The following is a 25,314-nucleotide window of genomic DNA, read 5'->3' as shown; positions in this document are numbered from 1 at the left end:
AAAAAAAAAAAAATATGGTCAACAAACGAAAGTAACTAGATGGAGGTGTGGTTTAAATACATACTTTGTAGGTTGCAGAGAATGGTAGCCCTAACTAGATAGGCCAGCTCTGCTTCTTAGCGGGAGCTGAATGCACGGTTTTAACAGTTGCAGGTCATCTCTACACTATGTGGGCAACAGTCTCTAGAAATCTGTACACTCTAATGATACTTTACATAAGCAATGAGTACACAGGTGTTCTGCTACAAACAACTGCACCACTCTCCTGTGCCTGTTGAGATGGGTGCGGGAGACACTGTGATAGTGGCTTATACCTGGCTAGACCCTAGAAAACATTTCTAGCTAATAACGTGCTAAAAGAAGCTTTATTTTCAAATTTTAGGTATATAATTTAAATATAGGAAAATGCATGATGGTGCATGGTCCCTATCACTGGAGGTATTTAAACAGAGCCTGGATACACTGTTACAGTGGCATCATAAAGGGGATTCAAGCATCAGTTGAGGGGGGATGGGGTGGAGATGACTATATTTAAGCCTCATCTAATTATGACAATCTAGATTTCTCTGAACATTATTAAGACATACTCGATTGAATTTTTACATGTGTGGCATAATCTTTACACCTCATACAACCTGAGATCTAAAGATAGGTGAAGAATTAGGAAAGAACAAAATTTTTCTTTTTGATATACCGTATTTCCCCATGTATAAGATGCACCCTTTTTCGAAAAATTTGGGGTCTAAAAACTGGGTGCGTCTTATACAGTGGTTGTAGATTTCAAATGCCATAGATGGAACTGAGGACGAGGCAATATATGAAGACAGTGGTTCGTCATCAGACACAGATGAGGACAAGCTAATGGTTGGGAGTTTTGACAGTGATGATGAGTTGTATGAATTTTATGATGAATAAAACTTGAGTTCAATAACTTTATGTAATACATTTTTTTTCAAATTCGGGCCCCCAAATTAAGGTGCATCTTATACATGGGAGCGTCTTATACATGGGGAAATACGGTATGCTTTAGGCAAGTAAAAAAAACCCAAAAGACAAAAAACAAATAAAACCGCATTTGCTTGGAGATGTCCAATTGTTGCCTACATCTATGCATCAAGTGGTATCCAACATGAGTCTCTAGAACAGGGGCTCCCAACAATGACCTTTTGAATCTCAAATAAATTTTTGATTAACTCTCCTGCCTCCAGGAGAGCTTAACTGTTATTATTTATTGATTTATAAAATACCTTTTCACTTAGGGTTCTCACTGGAGGCATTTCCCTGCTAGTACCGTATTTGCCGGCGTATAAGACGACTGGGCGTATAAGACGACCCCCTAACATTTCCACTCAAAATACAGAGTTTGTTATATACTCGCCGTATAAGACTACCCCCTCTTCCGCACACCTTCCACACACCAAATAAAAGGTAAAACAATATCAGATTTGATTTGGCCCACTGAAGTGCAAACAAGCGTATTGTATTTTGTGTCACCACATAACCGTTTTGGCGATGTTGAGCCACCATGTCTGCTACATGTTTTTCGAGTTCTGGCCAGTGTGGGGTGCCTCTTCTTAATGCACACTTACCCCTTGGCATACTCTTTAATGCTTTCTCATTTGATTTCCAGTCCCGAACCATCTTTTCTGTTACTCCATATTGTCTTGCAGCAGCACAATTATTATTTTCCTTAGCAAAGTTTATAACTTTCAGTTTAAAATTTGCATCATACTTCTTTCTTTTGGCTGGTGCCATGATAGGGATGATAGGGGTTTGACTGGTCGACATTTTCTATGCTGTACTGTACAATGGTGCAGTATTGTGGTTGGCTGTTGGCTGTATACAAAGCCTGATTTGATTGGTCCCTGCTCCCTGTTTGCCCACCCTGTCACTATAGCAGTCTGGTCCACCCTTGCATCAGCATCTCCCTGGGACCTCACTAGTGCGCAAGTGCGAGCTCTTCAACATTCTAACAGGCACCATGATAGCGCAAAATCGCGAATCTTCAATGCATATGTAAAGAAATATACGGTAACCCGAATTTACCACACTCGCAAAATCGCACAGCCGAGCATACACCCAGCAGCGCTGCTGATGCCTGAACGGTATGTGGAATGAAGTGGGCGGGCATTGGGAGGCCACTATGGCAGGGGCAAGCACTATGGGCAGTCTATCTGAAGTGTACCTGGCGTATAAGACGACCCCCCACTTGGAGGCATATTTTTCAGGGCCAAAAAATCGTTTTATACGCCGGCAAATACGGTACCTCTTAGGGGGTGGGTAGTAGGTAGGTTGGGGCGGTGGGATCGTAATTATGTCAAAGATTGGAAATCTTTGGTCTAGTTACTAATCAATGTAGGGCCATTTAATATAGTAAGGTGCAGAACAATAGAAGCTTAACTTTCATTTATACCGGGATGCCAAAAAAATGTATACACATGACTTGTATTCATTTTTTTTATTGGTATATATTATTACAATTTTAATACAGTTTTTTTCTTTCTTAAAATGTGTATCCATTTTTTCGGCATCCTTTACATTTCTGAATCAGCACAATCTTTTCCAATATTGTGCTACTGGAGAACAATGGATCCAATGGTGTGATGAAAGTATTCTCTTTATGCTGGCTTAATCATGTGACACTGGGACAATGCAGGTGGTGATGAGGGGTATAAGCAACTGAAGGATCTTCAAATCTCTACGCTTTCCCTCCTCTCCAATTGATTCAGCCAATCTTCTCCACTGATTATCACTGCAGTTTGTAAGTGCTTATTTAATTTTCCAATTTGCTATAGGATCTTAAAGAAACCATTTCCTGCTTCAGATGCAAAATAGAAATTGTAATTTTGATTAAACATTTGCTAATAAATTCATAATCAAGAGAAAATAATTTATAATATGTAATATTATAATGTATAGAAATAGAAGAAAATTATTTTGCAAAATACTGTATTTTAGCATGTGTAGATATGTGTACTTTCACTCTTCTACTGACAAAACCTCTCCTTAGTTCCATGTACTACTGTTCAATGGGTCTAGAAAAATCACAAAAGTTGTCTGAAATAGTCTATGTGAAATTCACAAGAGCAAGAAAACACTCAGTTTTATCAATTAAAAAAAGATTTCACTAAAAACAAACCCAAAACACACTGTGATTCCATAGTGAAACATTTTAAGAATTCCCTAGTTTTTCCATCTTTAGGGAGGTACACAAATTAATCAAGACAGAGTGCTGCCCAGGGTACTGACCCAGAGGTCTAAATATCTCGAAGATTTGAACACTCTTCTACAGTCCAGAACATTGGATTTTGAATGCACAGCACTGACAGTGGTAAAACTATCAAAATATTGCACTGCAACTGACAGGCCACTTGACCTTATATGGGAACCTTCCCTGTTTCAAATCTGAACATTTCATCCCCTGTCAGAAACTGGAGCAGAGGCATCAACGAAGTGAAATTAGTGATAAAAGATAATTATACACTGCAGTGGTTGACAGGATTTAGAAGTCATAACTGACCCGAGTTTGAATCCTGATTCTCCTTCTTATTAGCTATATGACTTTGGGCTATTTAATTTTAACCTTCTGGACCTTAGATTTTGTATCTAGAAAACAGAGATAATAGTAGTAGTACCTCAAAGGGTTGCTGTAAGGATTAAAGAATACATGCAAAGCACCCAGTACAAAACCTGGCACAAAATAAGCGTTCAGTGAGTGTTGGCTATTTTGACTATTACAATATTTCTGCAAACTGGGCAGAGGATCTCTCACATAGTTCCGAAGCCCATCTCAAAGGGCAGCAAAGGGCTTGGTCACATGCAAACTCTTAGCTGTATCACCTTTTAGTTTCTGCACTGGGCAATCATATCTTCTGGATCTGAGCTGTCCAATAAGCCACAGGTGGCTAGGGAGCACTTGAACTGTGTCTAATCAGAATTAAGATGTGCTGTAAATGTAAAACATACATAAGATTTCGAAGACAATAAGAAAAAAAGGAAAAATATCTCAATTTAAAAATATTTGATTGTGGTTGAAATGATAACATTTTGGACATAACGGATTAAATGAAACATACTATTAAAATTGATTTCATGTGTTTCATGTTTTTTAATGTGGCTGCCAGAAAATTTTCAATTACGTAAGTGGCTCTCATTATTAGCTGATGGAGAACCTTGCGGGTCTAAGGCGGACCAGCAGCACCTGGGAGCTTGTAAGAAACAAGGATTCTCAGTCCTCGCCCAACCTACAAAATCGGCATCTGCACTTCAACATATTCTGAGGTGATTCTTATGCACTGCTGCAGAGTATCAGCAGTTAAGCTTAAAAGGGCAAATCTGTCCCTACTGCTCACTAAAAAAGGAAAGTGAAGGAGGAGAAAGCGGTTGCATAGTAAGCGAGAAAGAAAAAGAAACTCCAATTATAGGAACAAACAGAAAGAAGCAGGTGGGGTAAATCATACCCGGGAGATTCAGTGGAAGGGAACTTCTGGACTTTTGCCTCCATTATAGGTGAAGGGAGATGCAAACTGAGATAAAACTTACAGTCAAAACCTGTAAGGACCAGGAAATCGTCAGTCAAAACCAAGTCTTACCCGCCCCTCTGCGCCCTCAGCTAAGCTAGGCCTGGGCCCGAGGGGATCTGGGATGCGACGCGAACCACCGCCCGCCCCAGGGCTGGATGGTTCGCGGGGCGCCTCTCGATCTTTCCTCCAAAGCCCTGTTTCCCAAGACACACGACGTGTTTCCCCAGGCTCACCTGCCTTCGAGCTGCCCTAACGGCCTGCGCCTTCGCCACCGCCACCTTCGAGTCCTTCTGCAGAGAGCCCGCCCCCGCTGGCCCAGGCGCTGCTCCCATTGGTCAGGCCGCTCGTCACTCCCGGACTCCGGAGGCTGTGGAGAACGCCGTAGTAACTGAACTTGGAACTACATCTCCCGGCATGTTCTGCTCCAAGGCGAGGCGAGGCGCTGCTCAGGGGCTACCAATAAATGGGTGAAGTTGTAGTCAGCTGGATGGGTTCCGTTTTATGCAAATTTCAGTTAAAGATGACACCCCTTCTCATTCCACCCCTTCTCGTTTGCCCTACCACTTTACTAGGGCTGTGCCCCGCCTCCCTCTTCGCTTCCACGTTATTCTCTCCTTTAAAATCTGCTGTAACTAGATTAGTTGAATGCATCCTAACTAGTGTCTCGCATTGCAACAGACAGATGCATTGAAATCGTGGAACAAAATCTCCATAAGCCAGGTCAGGGAAATCCCAGACCAGAAGGATTTGGTTTGGTTACGCCTTCGGGAAAGGGGGCGGGGAAGGATAATCCTATGCCCGCTCCCCCTTTGCGCTTGCGATTGGTTTACTTGGCTGTCACTCCACCCTCTTCATTCGTTCCTGAGGTGGGCGGAGCTAGAGGAGGGGAGGCGGTGAGGAGGTGCCGGCCCCTTCTTCCAATTGGCAGGCTGTTTGTCTCCACCCACCTGTGGGCGGAGATGGAGGGGTGGATAGGGGCGGGGCAGGCAGCAGAGGGAGATGAGGAGATAGGCGGGAGCGAGGGAGCGAGGGAGGGAGCGAAGGAGGTAGAGAAAAGCGGAGGAGAGGGGAGGGAGCGCAGCTTGGTTGCTCCGTAGTACGGCGGCTCGCGAGGGAGAATCCCGAGCGGACTCCGGGACGCACGGAGAGGCAGGCAGGCGGGCAGGCGGGCGGGGATGGTGTGCGGGGCTGCGGCTCCTGCGTCCCTCCCCGCGGCGAGTGAGCTGCACTGATTTGTCCCTGGGGCGGCAGCGCAGACCCGCCTGGAGATGAGGTGAGGAGCTGGCTGCTCGGCGGCGGCCTGGACCTGGGAGGCAGCGGGGGCGGGGGTCCATGCGGGGGTCGGCGCGATGGCCGCCCGGGGCGCCCGTCCAGAGGCCCGACGCGCGTCCCGAGGGGCGCCCTTCACCCTTTGCCGCGTGCCCGGGAGGCGCGGCCCCGGCGGCCACTCTGCCTCGTCCTTCCCCATCCTCCCGGGGGCGGCGGTGGGGTGGCCCGCTGGCCAGCGCCCGGAGGCCGGGGAGCCGCGGAGCCGCGGCGGGCCGAGGGGGTGGCGGTCGCGGGACGGGCTTCGGGTTGAATGGGCGTCCGCAGCCCTGGCCGGCGGAGCGGGGTCTCTCCCTCCCCAGGGGGGACGTGGGGGCGGTCGGTCCTTCCAAGGCTGACCTCGCTGCCCTCGGCCGCCTGAGCGTGGCGCGCTGGCCAAGCCTCGCCTCCCCGGCAGCCTCCCGGGGATTCGGAGCTCGCGGGGAGCGGCATCGCGCCGCCGCCTCTCCCCCGGCCCCGAGCCCCCGGCTCATCTCTCTCTCTCTCCCGTGTGCCTGCACAGTCGCTGTCAGTGAAGGGCAGTCAATGCCGTTTGGCCCTGAGTCGCCCTGCCGGGGCTGACTGATGGTATTTAACAGAAAGCGGCTCTCCTTTCAGTGGGAGCGCGTCCCCGGTGCCTGCCGCTCCGCCTTTCCCTTCTTTACGCACAGGCACCGTGCTATGGTGTGGACCCAAGGCACAATTGCGGTCTCTGCTTGCTTGGACGAGGAAATGTAATCAGAATCCCTAGGAAAAGGAAACCAACAAGGAATGGGTTGCACCTTCCTTTGCTTATGTTTAGCTTTGGATTAGCAAAACAACTTCGTAGATGACATTTCCTATGGGCATCTTTTGTTGTGATTCAGACCGAAGCAGGTTTTGCCTTTGAAGAAATAGATGAGCGGCTTCTCCGTTGAGTTGGAGGCTATGGAGATTTTTTTGATAGCCTCTTAATATGAAAGTTTCCTTTAGAACTTGGCGATCATCATCAGTGCTGTTGTGAAGGCAGCCCCAGCCTGAAATTTCAAATACACGCCGACTCTGGACAGATGCGTTTCTTTATGAGTATCTGCTGGCATCCTGCTCTTGCTATTTAAGTGGTCAAAGCGTACAAATAATAAAAACAAGTACAATCAAAAGTATAGATAATAAAAAAACCCCGAACCAAATACCATAGAAACAAATGCATCTGAAAACTCTCAACTCTGTCAAACGAGGAGACAGTTTTATTAATCTCTTTGGATGGATTGAAGTACGGGCTCAGAGATGGCATGGATTATGTAGTGGACACGATCTGCCGGCAGGGACTGGGGCCAGGACCCAGCAGGCCAGCTGGTTTGTGTACTGCTGCTCTTAACCTCTGAAATAGGAGGAGTGTATTTGTTGGGATATCTGTGTTAATTAGATGACTTAAGGTACAGAAGCTTAAACAACCCTCCAAGTTATGATTTCCACCTGTCAATCTCAGAATAAAGGACTATATTTCTCTTTTAATTCTTTTTAATGGTTTACTTGAAATGTTTATATTGCTTTGATGTGTGTTTGCTTACAACTTAAACTTTTTTTAAAATATTGAATTCTTAATGTAGAAGGTTTGTAAAGAACCCAGGAACTTTTAAGTAATCTAAATTGAGAAATAGGGACACTAGTGATGACATTAAAACTATTTAAAACTTCTTCAAGTAGCTCCAGTTAAGGAGTTTCTATTAGAACATTTTTTTAAAAAGTATTTTTTAATCTAAGAATGTACCTATTGAAATTGCTGAGGCACATGGTATCTTAGCAAAGCTCTATTATTATTCTACCCAAGTAAGAGAGGAAATGAACCAATTTTTGATGTACTTTGGAATCCTGGATTGTCCAGATACTAAGTATTGTGAAATAGGGCATAAAATGATGAGTAGCAAGTTAGTTCCGTGAAATGTTTGTCCCTCTTAGCATTTTTTTTTGCACTCGACTGGCAATTTCCTTTTTCTTAAAATGCTTATCTCTAATATTGGTAGTAAAAGTCTGTATAAGTTCATCTTTTCCCCAAAGGCCTAGATTGAGGCAAATTCAGATCTTCTATAAGAAGTTAAGGAGGAAATGCTGGTAAATTACTCTAACTCATCTTTTTAATTTGCTACATTTGTGAATTGCAGATAATTGATTAATTACATGAGGGTTGGGTTTATTACTCAGTTCAAATTCCACTGCAGTAGAGCTTTTCTCTTCTGAATGATCATTCCTTCTGAATGGCTCCAGGTACTGGTGGGTTTCTCAAAGTCTGGACCTCAGATCACTTACAGCTGCATTAACTGAGGTTCTTGTTAAAAATATGTTTTGTTTTTGTTTTGTCACATCCCCTCCGAATCAGACTCCTGGAGGTGGGGGTCTGAAATCAGTATTTTCAACAAATTTTCCAGGAATTTCTCTGCTAAGAAAAGTTGGAGAACCACTGGTGGTGGGCTTCCTTCTCACTGACTGTTGTCTAAGACCATTTCTTGAGGTGGATAGCAAGTTTTTCAAGTAACAGAATGTTTAACACCTTAGGCTGCTAGTAAAAACTGGCTCTGACACTCGAATATACCTACTGTAAATATTTCAGAAGGTCAGAGACTTTGGTTGGTCATTGTATCCTGAGTGCCTAGACTAGTGTCTGGAGGAACTCGATTAAATATTTGAGTGAATTTCATTGCAGCGAGGCCACATTTTAAAACCTTTACTTGTAAAATCATTTTTATCACTTAGTAGTCACTGATTTTAGAAATTAGGAGCTAATAAGTACTATACCCCAGTCATTTCTGTAAGTTTGGTTGGTTCTGAAAGGGGAGAACCTTTCTCAGGCATAGAGTGCTCAAGGTGATGAGCTGGAAAGAAGGCATCTACAAAATATTTACTTTAGAGACTCAAAATGTAAATTTAAGACACAGTGTAGTGGTAAACTGTGTCACCACTATATCAAAATACCATTTTATAAACTATGATAAGCCTAACATAATGCTATTAAAATTGGTTTCCAAAAAATATAGAACATTGGTATGTTTTCCAATTTCTTTTTTCATTCTAATAAAATCTGACCTTCATTCCCTTCTTTCATAGTCCATCCAGCATAAGACCCCATAAATTACAGATTCTATTATATAGTTGAGGGTGCAGGATAGTTAATCTCTGGAGAATCCTGGGTTTGATCACACATAGACTGTGCCTTTGCTCTAGCCACCTAACTTCTCAACACCTGTTTTCTCAGCTAAAAATGGGAATAATAATAGTAGATAAAGTGTAAATACTTCTAAGTGCTTACATAAGTTCTTGGGACATGTTTATTTAATAAATGGTAATTACAGTGATTAAGAATTGGGGTATATAAAAACATGTAAAACTCAAAAGCTAATCCATTTAATTTTGTACTACTGTACTTTATGGTAGTAAGTAGAAATCCATTGCTTGAAAAAGAAGCCTCTTGTAAATTTCTTGGTACTAAAGAAATTGATTGGATAACTAGGCTGAACATTAAAAGTATTTAGTAAACCATCAAATGTTACATAAATGTTTTTTCTAAATAAAGATATACCTTGTCATCACTTTCAGCTTAATTGTACATTTCAGAACCAAACTGATAATCAATTTATGATGATTAGCTAATATCCCTTCTATTGTAAAGAACTGCATGTTCACGGTAGAGAAATTGAAATACAGAATAATACAAAGTAGAAAATTACAAATTGCTCGTAAGTCCATTGTTTGAGTACATAGCTCTCCAAACCCTTTTTCTGTGTGCATGTGGCTATTCATAAACAATTTTTGGTAACAAGGGATCCTGCTATATATATATATATATATATATATATATATATATATATGATTGTTTTGTAACTTTTTTTTGGACATCTTATGAATTATTCCATGTCTGTATTATCAGTTATAATAGTTTAGTAACAATAATATGCCATTTTATGGATCTATGATAATTAAATTTATTTTATTAGACATTAATCCCCCCCGCCCCCCAATATCAGTAACTCTGCGGTGACTATCCTTCTACATATATCTGTGTGTATACTTGTGAGGTGTTTTTCCTTAGGATAAGTTTCTAGAAGTGGATTTGCAGGATCAAAGCACATGCTAAGTTTTAAGGTTTTTGATACATATTTCCAAATTTACCATTTTAAAAAGTTGTTGGAATTTTTACCCTCACCATGTTGTATGAGAGTTCGGTTTTCCTCCCTTGTTTTTTTTTGGAATGACTTAACAAGCAACAAACCTAATGAATTATTTTTAGGAAGAAGAATGGGATGCCAGTGTAACCTGTTGAGTAGCGTGATGTGGAAAGTCAAAATGCATACACCTGTCATAGTGATAGCTAATGTTTATCAAGTCTTTTTGCAGCATTTTATAAGTATTAAGTCACTTGATCTTCATAAAACTCTCATGCTTTAGATGACCACGCCTTGGAAATGGACATACCAGCAGTTAAGTATCTTAGAGAGCCAGCAAGTAAGATTTGTATCTGTAGGGCCCAAAACTCTTGGCCACAGGGCTGAACTGCCTGTTTCCTGGGCATGCATGATAGGCATTCTGATAGGCATTCGTGTACTTTTTACATTTCTGATTTCTGTTTTGAAATAACCTAGAGATTCCCTGATGTGTATTAATTTATAAATTAGGTGGGGCACAAATTAGAATCCCTGTCATTGAGGAGTTAGCTTATAAGTTAGTTTGCAAATAGGCCTTGTCTACTATCAGCATTCATCTTGCAAAGCAGCTTGTTACTCTACTTTCATGGTTTTCCTAAAGTGCCCCTGCATTGAAAACAGGATTAAAGTCATAGAGAAGACTAGTGAAGTTTGAAAAGGCAGTTGACATGTGGTGTGGACTTGGAAACATAAGAGTATATACAAAAGTGAGAATAGGGACACAGTGGGAGGCTGTCCACACATTTCCATGTTGGCCCCTTTTGAGATTTGAACTAGCCTGTGGAAGCTCACTTCAGGAATGCGAAAGCCTCTCTGTGGAGAGGTGTCACAGATCCATTGGGAGACCATTAAAAAAAACAAAACTTCTCTTCCTAAGTGCGATGGTAGGATGGTAGGATATATTCAAGTTTTGTTGCGAATGTTTGTAGTCCTCTAACAAAGTGCATTTCAAGCACATTAATCTATTTGAATTCACTAATGCTCCTTTAACCTTTTTCTAGTAGAAGTAATGATTGGTAGCTTCTCTACTAGCTTATTGTCCAGAGAGAGCATTAGTGAGATTGCTTTGGCTTCAGCTCCCTCCCTGGCCTGAGGTTGCCTGTGCTGCCTAGTCAGGTAGGACTGCTGCTGCCCTGTTTTAAGGTGGTCACCAAAACCCATGCTCACTGTTGTGTGGTGCAGCGCTTCCCCAAGGCAGTGCGGAAATGGTACTGATTACATTTCACTTTTCATCGAGTGGTAGAGCCAGGAATTGAACTGAGGGATGTGACAGGGTTTTGGATTCAGCTGAATTTAAATGTGAAAATAACAAGGTCATAGCAGTTGGTCAAAGTTTTTTTTGTCCTTGGTGGTTAAAATTAAACATCCTCTCCTTAATTCAGGAGGGCAGTGCTTTTGATCCTCTGCTGCTTTGGTGAGCATTTTGACTTGTTTCTCTGTGAGTGATGGTTTTGTTCATCCCTGCAGTTTGTTTGCGAGTCTGTCTGGTGACTGGTGGTGTGCATTTGCAAGACATGGATACAGCTCATGGAAATGAATGAAGTTGGCTGCCCATTAGTGCCATGTTTTAACCTCTGAGACACATTTTCTGAGCAGTTTTACTGTTCTGACAAGGGTAGTGTGTTGTATTATAAGCCATTGTACACACACACACACACACACACACACACACACACACACACACATTCCTGTGCATTATCTATAATGAGTCTGTTCATTGTGGATCCAGTGTTTTGTAAAAATCAATTCATTTCTGCTATAAACTTAAGGTAATAGATTTTAGAAGCAAGTAATTGTTCAGTTACTCAAACTCAACTGCTCCATTCTTGCAGAACTGGAGTATTATATTTTAATCACTGATATATAAAAGCTGCATAGCTAGTACTGAAAAATTGGCCCCCCACAATAGTGCCATTCCTGGCATGGCCCAAGTTTCAATGAGTAAAGGTCCTTTATTTAGCCTGTCCCCCTCACTAATAAATAAAAATTAATGTTTATTATAAATAATATCAAATAAACTAAGTAAATGATAATACATTTTCTTGGGTAGTACTGCTTATTTTCAGACACCCTCAGAGATAGTCATTGCAATTGTTTCAGTATTCTTTAAGTGATTAGAGAGATTGAGGTGGAAGAGAACTTGGTAGAGGGGTTACTAGGATGTTAGCTCCGTGAGGGCAGCAAGCTTTGTCTATGTTATCTCCTACCTGAGTTTGTCCTTAGGACCTAGAATAGTGCCTGGTACACAGTGGGCACTCAGCTGTTTGTTATTTGTTGTTGTGTGGAATAGATTAGTGTTTGAGGACCCAATTGTTTGGAGGCCAGTCACCCAAGTATGGTGAGCATGGGAGAGGCGGGTGAGGAATAAAGGAGACGGGCTGGTTTGGATTTTATTCCGAGTCAGTGGATGCAGGAAGCTAATGTGAATCTGAAGCAGGGGAGTTCCATGATTTGCTTTTGTTTAAAAAGATCACCTGGATGTCATGTGGGAGATGAGAGAAGAGCAAGGGAGAAATGTTGAATTGACTCTACTTTCAGTTTTCTGTGGATGTTGACATTTCTACCTAGTCTTGTACTTTTTCTTTACTGTGAGGATAATAATGCTTTACTCAGTGTCAGAGATGGGGTGAGATGAATGGTGATTTGTATAAACTTTCTGAGGTTTCTGAGGCAAAGAGAACCCCATAAAACTATTATTATTGATCAAATCAAACAATGTAAAATAAAGATCAATCATTTAACTTTTAAACATTAGTTGAGATTATGAATATAGGCTTTTTTAAAAAAAGATTTTTATTGGGGAATTGGGGGAAGGGGAACAGACAAGTTGCTGTCCTTTTGTTCTTCAGTCTAGTTGTGGAGGACGTTGCCGGCGACTCATGGCAACCCAGCTCCAGGTTGAGCTGTTGTTCAGCATCTTAGCTGTGGAGGGCAGTGTCACTGGCCTTAATATGTGGGGTCCGAACCGGGGCCCTCTGGCATCCCAAGGAAGCTCTTAACCAATGTGCCACTCGGCCGGCCCTGAATATAGATTTTTGATGGGAGAGATTTCCTGGTGAAAGAAACTTTAAATACTATGTGGAAATGAATCCTTAGAATAGCTGTTTTATGAATTGAGTGTCTATAGAAGCTCTTCACTTTGAGGAAGATCTCATTTGTAAATTGCTGCTGCCTGTCCAATCTGGTGTTTTAATTAGTATCCAGGGGAGGGAAGTATTGCAGAAATTGTCACCTTACATTACTTCTTTAGTTCAATTAGTTTTAAACCACCACCATTATCTGTTATTGTTAGTTGTTTTGGTCTCATTAGATGAAATGATATTGCCCTTGTGATTTGGTAATTTAAAAACACACATGATTTTTTTTTTCCTAAAGCAATACATATTTATTGAAGAAAACTTTAAAAAATATAGATTAAGGAAAGAAAAAAAGCATACCCAGAATCTCACTGTCCATCAATAATGACTGTTCATACTCTGTGAGGGTATTTTCATACTCAAATTATCTAGCATGTTGGGTGTGTGAAGCTGCCCAGCCTGGGAGACATGAAGGCACCTTAGGAACTTGACAATGAAGATCGTCCCATGGATGGGGCAGCCTGGGCTAATCAGGGCAGACATTCGTGGCCCCAGGAGGTTGCATCCTTGTGTCACTATACTTTCTAGTTCTTTAAGAGAAGCTGGAAATATAGAAGTATGGATTTCATAGGAAATCTCCCGGTGTTTATGTGGTTCACAATTTTTATTAACACACAGGGGCTCAAAGCACACCTGAGAGCTAAATTCAGTCTTTGTTGCCTTGCCAGTTTATAGCCTCAGGTACATCAACTTTGTTGCCTGTCTTTTTCACTTATTATATTGGAATATATTCCCAAGTCCTTAGAGCACATTGCCCTCCAGAGTGTTCCCCTGGCAGTGTGTACCTATTTCCAGTTCCTTAATACCAACATTGGGTAAAACCATTGCACTTAAGTCTCACATGTTTCAGTACTCCCAGTGAGTTGGAACACCTGTTAGATGGTTATTGGCCTTATACAGTTTTACTTGGTAACCAGCCACCTTGCTAGAACTCTTTGTTCCAGTAGTGTTTTCGTCATTTATTCAATGCTTCTCAACATTTTTAATATCATGTAATACTAGTCTAACTTTAGTCTTGGTAATTAGTGCTAATGGCAGGCATCGTCCCCCGAAGCTGAGGGCAGTATTACCTTGAAAACACCTGTAACTCATTTTAAGCTTTCATGGTTGGGAAGTTCGGAGTTGGGTCAGGGGGTCCGTGAATGTCTGAGCACAAGCTTTGTGCCTGGCATTGTTCTAGGTGTCCAGCCTTGAATCAAGGCATTATGTCAGCCCTCTAAGACCTTATGCTGTTTTCATTTCTCTTTGGTTTTTCTTTCTTTCTTGTTTTTTTTTTTAAAGATTTTATTGGGGAATTGGAGGAGGGGAACAGAGTTGGAGAATCAGGGAAGGGGAACAGACAAGTTGCTGTCCTTTTGCTCTTCAGTCTAGTTGTGGAGGACGTCGTTTCACTGGCCCATGTTGGTATTATCATTGTGCTTTTCCCGGGTGAGGCAAATTGGTCACCGGCCATTGGACGGCCGCTCACCGTGGCTCTTGGCAGCTCACGCCAGCTGCTGGCCGCTCATGGTGGCTGCTGGCCACTCACAGTAGCTTACGGCAGCCCACTGCAGCAGGGGCCGCAGCCTACGCTGATGCCGGCGACTCACGGCAGCCCAGCTCCAGGTCGAGCTGTTGTTCACCATCTTAGCTGTAGAGGGCGCAGTGTCAGTGGCCCATGTGGGAGCCGAACCAGTGGCCCTGCTGCTGAGAGCTCGCACTCCCAAGCTAACTCTTAACCAACTGAGCCATTCGGCCGGCCCCTCTTGGGTTTTTCATGTAGACCATCCTACTTGTAAAGGACAATTTTTATTTCTAGAATTTATCATTTGTTTTTTACCTCGTATAATGTATCTTTATTTACACGAACTTCTAAAACAGTGAATGCTAGTTACTCTCGCATCTTTTAAATTCATCTTAATTCTCGTAAGTACTGTTACACTCTAGACTTTGGTGACCAGTTCTTATGTCAATGATGAGAAAAGCAAAGTACAAAGCTGGGCCTGTGCAATGCTGTCCGACCCAATACAGGTCCCAGGAGTGTCCTTAAACCTACACATTCGCTCGCCTCTAACTTCTTCCTTCCCACAGAAGACACACAGGATTGAACCAGGTTTGGCGACTTGACCCAAGCTAGTTCAATCGGTGTCCCTTTCCTGGAAATTGGAAATGGGCCCGAGAGAGGGCTTTTGCCTTGATGTGCTCATGGACCATGAGGTAAACACATGGGATTTAAAGGCACTTATGTTCTGCTGTTGTGTCTAGGGTCAGAGAAAGGTAATTTATAGATGGAGAGAATAAAGTGAGTATCTAGAGAGATGCAGAAAGAACACAACCTGAGTCCCTGATAGTTTTAAACCTTTTCCAGCCCTTTCCTGGGCTGGCTGCATTCCTGTTCCTGACTTCTGGGAAACACTCCTGTATTCTTAACAGTACCCCATCTTTCCCCTTTTAGTTTGAGCCAGCTGAGGCTGGTTTCTGTTACTGTGATCTAAGTGCTCTCATTCTCAGCACCATATTCTTTTTTGTAATATACTACCATGCCTCTTATATCCCTTGACAATTATCTGAGGAAGTTGTGGATTTATTATTTTCTCCATATTACAACATCACAAGTTAAGGATAGCAAGAAAACTAGAGGTACACATGTGTAATCTAATTCAGGCAATCACAGTTTTATTGGAAAGGCCATTTTGCAAATATGGCTGCACCCTCTGACCTCTCTTAAATCAGTTCAGATCTCTAGCTGTGGGAAAACAGGAAGGAAGAGAGTTTGAATTTACTTCCAAATGTCCTATAACATTTTGACCTCATGCAAAAAAGGATACTAGAGACATTCACAGCATACAGTATTGTGTGTTTCGTGTAGGGGGGTGAGTTTGAGGTCTGTTCAAGTGCGTCTCTTCAAGCCACTGAAACCAGACTCTTTAACTTTAATTTCTAAATATCAAGGAATTCAATTACAGCATATACCTGGGGCTAGGCTTATTCTTAGATTAGTTTGCTGTCTCATGGCAGTGTCACAAAAAGTCAGTGCTAAGTTTAAGCAGTCCACTATCTTAAGGAGTTGGGTGGGGAGGGGGAAAAAGTGACAGGAAGAGAAGGAAAGAATTGTATCCAGAAGGACAGAGTTCACTGCTACAGTTTTCCTTATTCATAATTGTATTTGTCTGAACCTTTTCATTTGCAAGTGGAAGAAGCAAAGTGTCTTAAGAAAAAATGGAAATGTGTTGATTCACATGCTTGTTAAGTCCAAGGGTTCTGATTGGCCTGACTTGGTCACATGCCTGAACCAATCACCATTGCCAGGGGAATACAGAACTCTTAATGGTTGTCCTGGCCCTTTGGGCCCACCATTTGTACCAGTTGGTGAGGTTAGTACCTAAGCTGCTGAAATTAACAGGGGTCGGGGGAGTGGGATCAATTATGAGAAGATAGATGCAGGGCAGGCAAAACACATGTCCAACACACTCATCATTTACAGCAATCATTTGGAAAGGGACTGATGATGGCCTTTTTTTATTAATTTATTTTTTATGATAACCTTTAATAAAACAATACAAAGACATCAAAGCAACCGAAAGTGTGTATGAACTTCTCAATAAAGTTTGCTTTTTAAATTTAAATACTCTATATGCCCACAGTATTCGTGGCTTTCTCGTTGTTTCTCATTCATTTTAAAACAAAATATAGTTTACTAAGCTGTGATTTCTCTAGATAGAGTTCAGTGTGGGAGACTCATCTGTAATCTGGTTAGGTCGGTGGACATTATTTTCACCAGTTTGACTACTTCCATAATTATAGATTTTTTTTCAGTGCCTAACAGCCTGTCAGCAGTCTCTTTTGGCTCATAGTTGGAGGCTTTTTAACTTAAGGTTCAGGAATTGCTGAAAAAAACATGCATGTACTATGGAAAAGTTGGAGCTGGAAAGGGATATCCTTTCTTCAGCCATCTGCTTTTTTTTTAACTGGATTCCAGGAAAGATAGCGACTTGACCTTTTTCAGAAGGGCATGGGGCTATTTTTTATTTTTGTTTGTTTGTTTGTTCTAAGAGACTGTAGGTGTAGGTTTGTTCTAATAGCAGTAGGTAGTGAGAGCAGCTTATGGTATCTTGAAAAATGTTGCACTAATTTTTTAAATTACATATCTGCAGCATAATTTATGTCACACTTTCTAATTATAATAATTCCAATCAGAAACTCTAGTTCCTGGACCTTCTTCCTTTTATTTCAGATGATCAGTTTCCTCCCACTTTCATGTCCTTCCATATGCAGCTGGGACCTCAGAGTAGGTAATTTCAGTTATTTCCTCACTCTGTTGTCCTTCTGTCCTTTCTACCCTGCAGACCTCCATAGTTAGACCAACCCAACTATTCTGCTTTCTGTATTTGTGCTGCTAAAAGTCAGCTGGAGAAAACCATACAAATGTGGACTTTTGTCCTTACCTGCTTAGCTGTGTTCCACTAAGCATCCTTCCTCAGCTTTCTCTCCATTCCTCACTGAGATTGAACTGAAGTTGCCCCTTTTCTCAAACCTCCCTGCTTTTCCCCACAGGCACCCGAACCTTCACTCTCAGGAGTGATTCTGCCTCCTGTTTGGGCCTGCTGCCTGCTTCCCAGGTAGCTTTTGTCAACCTGCCTGTTCACACATACTCTTCTTGAGATAAGAGGGAGAAGGAAGAGGTAGGTGTTTCCTTCCCCTGGTTCTAGATGCTGTCCTTTTCTTTTTCCTCTGAGACTTGGTGCCATTCTCCTGTGCTCGGTCGCTTCAGCAGGGCCACAAGTATAGCCTGCTTGACCGCTGTGTGCAGGTTGCTGTGGTTGGAGCAAGGACAGTAGTGACAAGTCCCTGTCCTCACTATTTTACTGGGACAAACATTATACCATCCCCCCGCCAATCACATAAATAAGTGATTCCCAGCTGTTGGAAATGCTACACAGAAAGCATTCACGAGGACCTAATCTATAATCTAGTTTTAGAGTCCAGGGAAGATGTGACATTTCCTTGGGGTCTGCAGTATGGATAGGAGTCAATTAGGGAAGGGAAAGGAGTTGTTTTCCAGGCTGAGGTGAGGGGTCAGCACGTGAGCAGGGCCTGTGGCATGCAGGAGCCCAGTGTATCTGAGGAGAAGGCCCCTATGGCCGCCATGAGGACGTTGGAGAGGAGGTAAGTCCAGACCATGTAGGGCCTTGCAGGCATGCACAAAAGGGTGCCCATCTAAAGCCCCCATCTGTGTTATGCTCGTTCTCTGTCTCCTGTGTCTTCCGTGTCCTCTTCCTTCACATCCCTCAGGTTTGTCGCACTTGGTGCTGTACTCCCTCTAACTGTTGGCATCTCACTTCTTCCTCTAATAGCCATGCTTCTTGGAAGCGTAGTTGCTGTTGGGCATCTTTGTTCCTGTTACCTGTGGCAGTCAGGTTCTACCTCCACCCCTCCATTGTTGATTCCTGTGCACAGTTTTCCATCCATTTGTTTCTTGACCTTTCCGTGACATTCTACACATTCTTTCCTCAAAAACACTCTTCTCTGTTGGCCTTCTCTGCCTTGTGGTTGTTTTGTCCACTCTTACATCTAGGACTTCTCAGCTGTTTTTTCCGCCCTCTTTTGACCTTATGCTGTCCTCCAGGACAGTCATCTCCACTCTTAGAGTTTTAGCTACCATAAAGAAATCCTATTATCTTTGCTTACTTGGAGCTCTGTCCTTTCTTCTGCGTTCTAAGGCCCTCGCCAACCCCTGCTGCATTCCTTGGGCACTTCAGATTCAGTGTCTAAAACATAGCCCACCCACCACCTTTCATCAGACCAACCTCTCTCTGGGCCTGTATTTCCCCTTTCGGTGAATGATAGTGTTATCTACCCTTTTGTTCATTCTCTAAGCAATTATTTATTGAGTACCTAGTATAAGTTAGTAACTATGTTAGATCCTCTGTGGTATAATAAAAAAAATGTCATTGGTTTTTGTCCCTGGTTCCTGACACAGCTCCTAAATCCTTTGGAATTTCCTGAGTGGAGGGAGTGCCTTTTGTTATTCAAAATGAGCCCCTGTAGACCCTATCTGAGTTTATGCTAACGAAATGATTTGCAGCCTCCCTCCCTTCCCCCCAGCATGCTGCCACCGCCTCCTGGGAAGGGAGAGAGACTGGAGATTGAGTTCAGTGTCTGGGATTTAATCAGTCATGCCTACATGAAGAAATCCCATATGGAAACCCTAGAATGATGAGGTTTGGAGAGCTTCTGGTTTGGCGGACACTTAGATGTCCGGGAAGGTGGGCACCCATATTCCACAGAGGAGGTGAGGCCACCGAAGCTCTGCACCTCCTTCTCCTGAACTTTGCCCTATGAGTCTCTTCCATTGGTTGTTCCTGAGTTGTATCCTTTGTAATATAACTGTAATCACCAATATAGTGCTTTCCTGAGTTCTGTGGGTTGTCCTAATGGATTCTTGAGCCCAGTGGGGGAGGTGGGGGGTTAATTTGGGACCCCTCAAATTTGTAGTCTGCCTGGCAGAAGTGCTGGTACCTTGGGGATACTCAAGACTTGTAGAGGATGTTTGGAATGGGACTGAGCCCTTAACTTTTGGGGTCTGCATTAACTCCGGATAGTTAGTGTCAGAGTTGAATTGAATTGTAGGATACCCAGTTGTTGTCAGAGAACTGTTAGAGCTCATATCCTGACTATAGAGTACTTAGATATCTACATATATACAGTCATGCGTCGCATAATGACGTTTTGGGCAGCGGTAGACCACATGCATGACAGTGGTCCCATAAGATTGTGATGGAGCTGAAACATCCCCGTTGCCTAGCGCATTACTCACGTATTCGTAGTGATGTTGCTGTAAACAAACGTGCGTTTCCAGTTGTGTAAAAGTTTTCCAGTACACAATTATGTACATTATATAGTACTTGATAATAATAAATGACTCTATTGCTGGTTTATGTATTTACTATACTATTGTTATTTTAGAGTGTACTGTTTCTATTTACTAAACGTTTGCTGTAAAACAGTATGTAGCAGCCTCATACGTCTCCTGTTACTGCATCTCTATCACATCTTTTTCCCTGGTGCTTGATTTAATCTTGTGTTGTTTTGTACGGTAACGGGCTGTACAGGCTTGCAGTCAGGGAGCAATGGGCTGTGCCTCACAGCCCAGGTGTGTAGTAGGCTGTGCCATCTAGCTCTGTGGAAGTGCACTCTATGATGTTCGCACAATGATGCATTTCTTAGAACGTGTCCCTGTTGTTAAGTGGTGCATGACTGGCTTGAATAGATTCAGTACTGGCTTGTAAACGAGATAGGTGCACAGGAAGTTACAATTTAGCCGTGCAAGCCTGGACCCCTTCTGTCCAATTTTGAAGTTGGTTGGTAAATTCTGTCAATTCTGCCTCTGAAATATCTTTTGAATTCATCCTTTCCTCTCTATCCCTGTAGTTAGTTCAGCCTTCATCATTTTTCACTCTAGTAATTTGCTCTTACTGGCTGCTGCTTCCTGACTGGTCTGGCTACCCTAATCCATTTGGTTTTACCTGCGCATTATTGTCAGAGGAGTGTGTTTGTTCAGGTGCTGCCTGACAAGAAACTCTTTCCCTATGGTTTCAGCTCCTCTGGCCACGGGTTTCAAACTTTGCTATCAGGACCCTTGTATACTCTTAAAAATCATTGAGGACCTCAAGGAGCTTTTCTTTATGTGAATTTTTTTTTTATCTACCATATTTGCCAGATTAGAAATTAAAACAGACGTTTACAACATTTTTCTTAATTTATTGCAACTATCTGTAATGAGCCCATTACATGCTTACATAAATAATACATTTTTTTGAAAGCTAACTGTTTTTCAAAGCAAAAAAATTAGTGAGAAGAGTGGCATTGTTTTACATTTTTGTACATCTTTTTCATGTCCATCTTCACAGAAGACAGCTGGATTCTCATATCTGCTCCTGCATCAGTCTGTTGTGAAATGTTGTTTTGGTTGAAGCTGAAGAAAATATGGCTTTACACAGATTAGTTGGAAAAAGCAGGAAGGAGTCTTTTAATGGCATTTTCATAAAGCTGTGGTTATTTGATGCTATACCAAAATTTGACACATGGTTTCCTATGCGTTAGTTGGAATGTGGAATCCGAAATCACATTTGTGAACTTTTCGTACTCTGTTGCAATAAAACCTATTGATCGAAGTTGCAAAATCTATTGCCGTTTGAATGGATGTTTTACTCCTGTGTGAATTTTGTTAACATCTTGTTATGGTATTTGGAAAATATTGGTTTACTGAGATTGTAGATCTTCCAAATGTTGATATGTTTCATTAAATAATATCACAAAATCCTACTTGTTATCATCAACACCTATATTAGAAAATTCTTTAAATGTTGGGAAGCTGTCTGTCTCACAATGGCAGATACAAGTTTTCCAAATTTCTAATTTTAACCCAAAAGCTCAAATTTTATCATCAGCAACAAATACTGCCAGTTGTTTTACTTGAAGCAACAAACTCACTTTATTTGTGAGAAACAGCCTGCCAAACACTCAAGTCTGAACAACTAGTTTTTTTGATGTTATTCTGCCAAATAAAAATTGTGTTCATTGAAAAAAAGTGGCTAGTTCAGCTTGCAGCTCATTTGCAAAGTGTTTCCCTGAGACACTTGTCATAGTCGGTATGCCATAAAAGTGCCTTGTGGCTTCTTCTTAGCCACATAGGTATTAAACACACGTGCTCAAGGGCTGAGACTTAATAAAGTAACTTAATAAAGTAATAATTTTTAATAACTCATGAAGACCATTCTGAAGTGAAACTTATGTGGTTTTTTTTTTTTAATAAGAGTGTGTGGCAGTGAAGAATACAATGACCACTAGTAGAGTTCGGTGCCACTGCTGAGGTGGCAGCAGTTTCACCGTCCCTTGTTTTTGTGTCAGTGTGAATATAAACACAGTGAAAAAGGAAACTAATTAGCACCACTGTGATAATAATTTTGACCTTCCAGACATCCTGAAAGGGTCTTGAGAACTCTCGGGGGTCCAGGAACCACACTGGTAAAATCTAAACCTTTACGTAAATATTGCTTTATGCTTCGCCCCTGTAGACCTTTCTAATCTCTTCCTCTTCTCTTCCATCCATATCTCAGCTTTCTGACTCGAGTCACCTGCACGTCAAAATGTGGGTCTTTTGTCACACGCACTTACTTGCACATTTCATGCCCCTCAGTCCAGCGTCTTCCTTTGCCCTCTTTCTTCTGTCTCTGGCTCATTTTCCAGGTCAGACCGCCTCCACTGAGGTGACGGTCCTGCCCCAGCCAATCGTCACTTTGCTTTTGACTCCCACCCCGCCTCCCAAACTTTTGACTTGACCTCTGTCCATCTATTTATTAGGTCCCTCTGGTTTACAGTTATTTTCATAAACCTGTGATAACAGGAAGGCGTTTTACATCCCTCTTGTGACTTAAAACTTATCCGTGCTAATATTTTGTATGTTGAACCTTCTTAGCCCTATGAAACATTTGAAAAATTTGGTGGTGGGGTAGATTTTGGAGCCTTCTGTTCTGTCAGAAATGGTATTATAGTTAGGTGTAGCCCAAGGAATAAATTGATTTCCTTGATAACTGTATGAATGATACCTATTTTCCTAGTCAGAGAGCTCTCCTGGTATTGTCCAGATCAGCGATTCTCAACCTGTGGGTCGCGACCCCTTTGGGGGTTGAACGACCCTTTCACAGAGGTCGCCGGGTACTCGTATGTGGGCATATCTGCATGTGGGCCTGGAGACGGATAGAGGAGCGGTGTCTCGGTTCCTAAGACCATCGAAAATATGTGTTTTCCAATGGTCTTAGGTGACCCCTGTGAAAGGTTGAGAACCGCTGGTCTAGATTCTGGCATATATGCAGCTGAGTTCATCAGATAAGTAACCTTTAGATAAGTAATCAGAGTTGTGCTGAGCTTATGTAAATAAAATATGCCTTAGAATGACTTCTGGTATTATCTGACCGGTAACCGTTACCCCACGCTTACACATGGATATTCATTGAGTACCTCTCATGGCCGAGGGCTTTTACAAGAGGCTGTCACATATACCATCTAAATTTGTTTTCCACAGTTCTGTGAGATAGCTGGTAAATAGCCTTATGCTGCAGATGAGAAAACAGAACCTCACATTTGCTACCATTTGCAGTAACGAAAACATTGCAAATGGCATGTTGGGTAGTGGAAGTTAAATAAAAAATGCTTGCGTTACCACCAAAGTAAATAGAAGTATTATAATATTATAAAACTATAATATTATAAAATTGGTATAAATGAGCATTTATCAGGTAGGCACATTTCAGGGCTTTCGTCTACCTTTTAATTCTAGAAGGAGCAGGAATTATTTATAAAGGATTGTTCTAGAGATGGCCTGAAGTTTCTTCAAATTCTGAGGTCCTGTAACTCGAGGCAGTTGCAGCAATGCCAGATACATTGGGCCATTATGCCTGTAATTACCGCTTAGAAAATGAAATCTATAAACTCTAGCATTGTGTTCATATTGGTTTTATTATGAAATACATTATCTTTTAGATTTCTTCTCAAGTTTGAGATTCAGTTGACAAGCCAATAACCAATATGTAATTATACTGGAAATTAGGGGTTCGAGTTAGATGGGCTTTTAGGCCCTGGCTTTGCTGGTCGCTGTAACCTCTTAGAAGTGCAGGCAGTGTGGGACCCTGACACTCTGGGAAATAGACTGCTGAGCCAGATTCTCCTCAACAGTCTTTTGTCGGGTTCCAAAATGTTAGAAAAGGTCTAAATCGGAATGAGAAAATGACTCTCACCCATCTGGTTTGGGGCTTACTTCTTTCTGACATTCCTAAGCCCGATGAGAGAGGCAAGTTCTAGAACCAAGAATTGCTTAAAACGTTTGTGCAGACAGTGGAGGTTGGGACTTGAAAGTGACATAACAAAATGTAGCTACTAGCATTTTCTAAAAAGTCCTCAGTTCGGCAGCCAGGTGAGGCTTATTGTTATTTCACGGTCGAGAGGCAGGCAGTAGAGCAAAGGCTTTAAGAGCACGCGTTCTGGAACCAAGCTGCTCAGCTGCTGATTGTATAACCAGAAGCCAGCGGTCTAACTTTTCTGTACCCCTGTTTCCGCATCTATAAAGGAGGGTGGTCAGTTCTTGGCTCATAGGGTTGCAGTGAGGATGTTTAAGCACCTAGCACAGCGCCTCACTAAATGGTAAGCACTTTATAAGAAATGACTATATTATTATTGTTATTATTATTTTATCATCATCTGTGATCCAATCCTGGGTTTAAAATTTAAGGCAAAAATGAAAGTATTATATACTCTTGTTGCCAATTGAGTCTATGAGCTCTCTTCTCAGTTGCCCTTGCCATCATCTGAAAGGCTGACATTTGTCCTAAGCTTGGTGGAGAGGTGGGACCAGATGCATGCTGGGGTTAAAGTGCTTTCACTGGCATATAAAAAAATAATTAGATCTAATAACTCTTACAATCCAACAACAAAAAGAAAGAACCCAATTAAAAAATGAGCAAAAGGCATGAATAGGCATTTCTCTGAAGAAGATATACAAATGTCCCAACAAGCACATGAAAAGATGTTCAATGTATTTAGTCATTAGGGAAAACAGTTTTGTAGTTCTTCAATAAGTTACATATTATATATAGTTATCATATGGCCTAGCAATTCCATTCCTAGGTATATACTCAAAAGAATTGAGAACATGTTCACACAAAAACTTGTGTACAAATGTTCATAGCAGCACTATTCACAACAGCCAAAAGATGAATACAACCCAATGTCCGTCAACTTTTGTATATCAGTGGACAAACAAAATGTGGTATATTCTTGCATTGGAATATTATTCAGCCATTAAAAGGAATGAATGATACATAATGTCATGGATGCACCTTGAAACCACTATGGTAAGTAAAAGAAGCTATGCACAAAAGGCCACGTACTGTGTGATTCCATTTATATGAAATACCCAGAAGAGGTAAATCTATAGAGACAGAAAGCGGATTAGCAGTTGCTGGGGCTGGGTGTGGGGTTTCTTTTTGGGATGATGAAAATGTTGTGGAACTAGGTATTGGTGATGGCTGTACAACATCATGAACGTATTATATGTCACTGAATTGTACACTTTAAAATGGTAAAAGGGTCAATTTGATGTTACGTATTATTCCACAATTAAAAAAGGGGGGAAAAATT

General features: G+C 41.9%; 2 protein-coding genes across 2 annotated transcripts in view; one reads left to right on the top strand and one right to left on the bottom strand.

The window, feature by feature from the left end:
- CRYZL1 (crystallin zeta like 1) overlaps nt 1-4,954 on the bottom strand; it is a 48,559-nt gene extending 43,605 nt beyond the window's left edge. The window contains exon 1 of the mRNA XM_019626954.1: nt 4,757-4,954. Coding sequence (XP_019482499.1) covers nt 4,757-4,855 — 99 coding nt within the window. The 5' untranslated portion in view covers nt 4,856-4,954. The remainder of the gene's footprint in view (nt 1-4,756) is intronic.
- Nucleotides 4,955-5,554: 600 nt separating this feature from the next.
- The window catches only part of ITSN1 (intersectin 1), a 200,677-nt gene continuing 180,917 nt past the window's right edge, over nt 5,555-25,314 (top strand). Inside the window, exon 1 of the mRNA XM_019626944.1 lies at nt 5,555-5,796. The gene's annotated coding sequence lies outside the window, so the exon portion shown is untranslated. The remainder of the gene's footprint in view (nt 5,797-25,314) is intronic.

The sequence above is a fragment of the Hipposideros armiger genome, unplaced genomic scaffold (assembly GCF_001890085.2).
Source record: "Hipposideros armiger isolate ML-2016 unplaced genomic scaffold, ASM189008v1 scaffold_695, whole genome shotgun sequence".
NCBI classification, from domain to species: Eukaryota; Metazoa; Chordata; class Mammalia; order Chiroptera; family Hipposideridae; genus Hipposideros; species Hipposideros armiger.
Note: the sequence above shows the minus strand (reverse complement) of the source record. Positions and strands in the feature narration are given on the sequence as shown.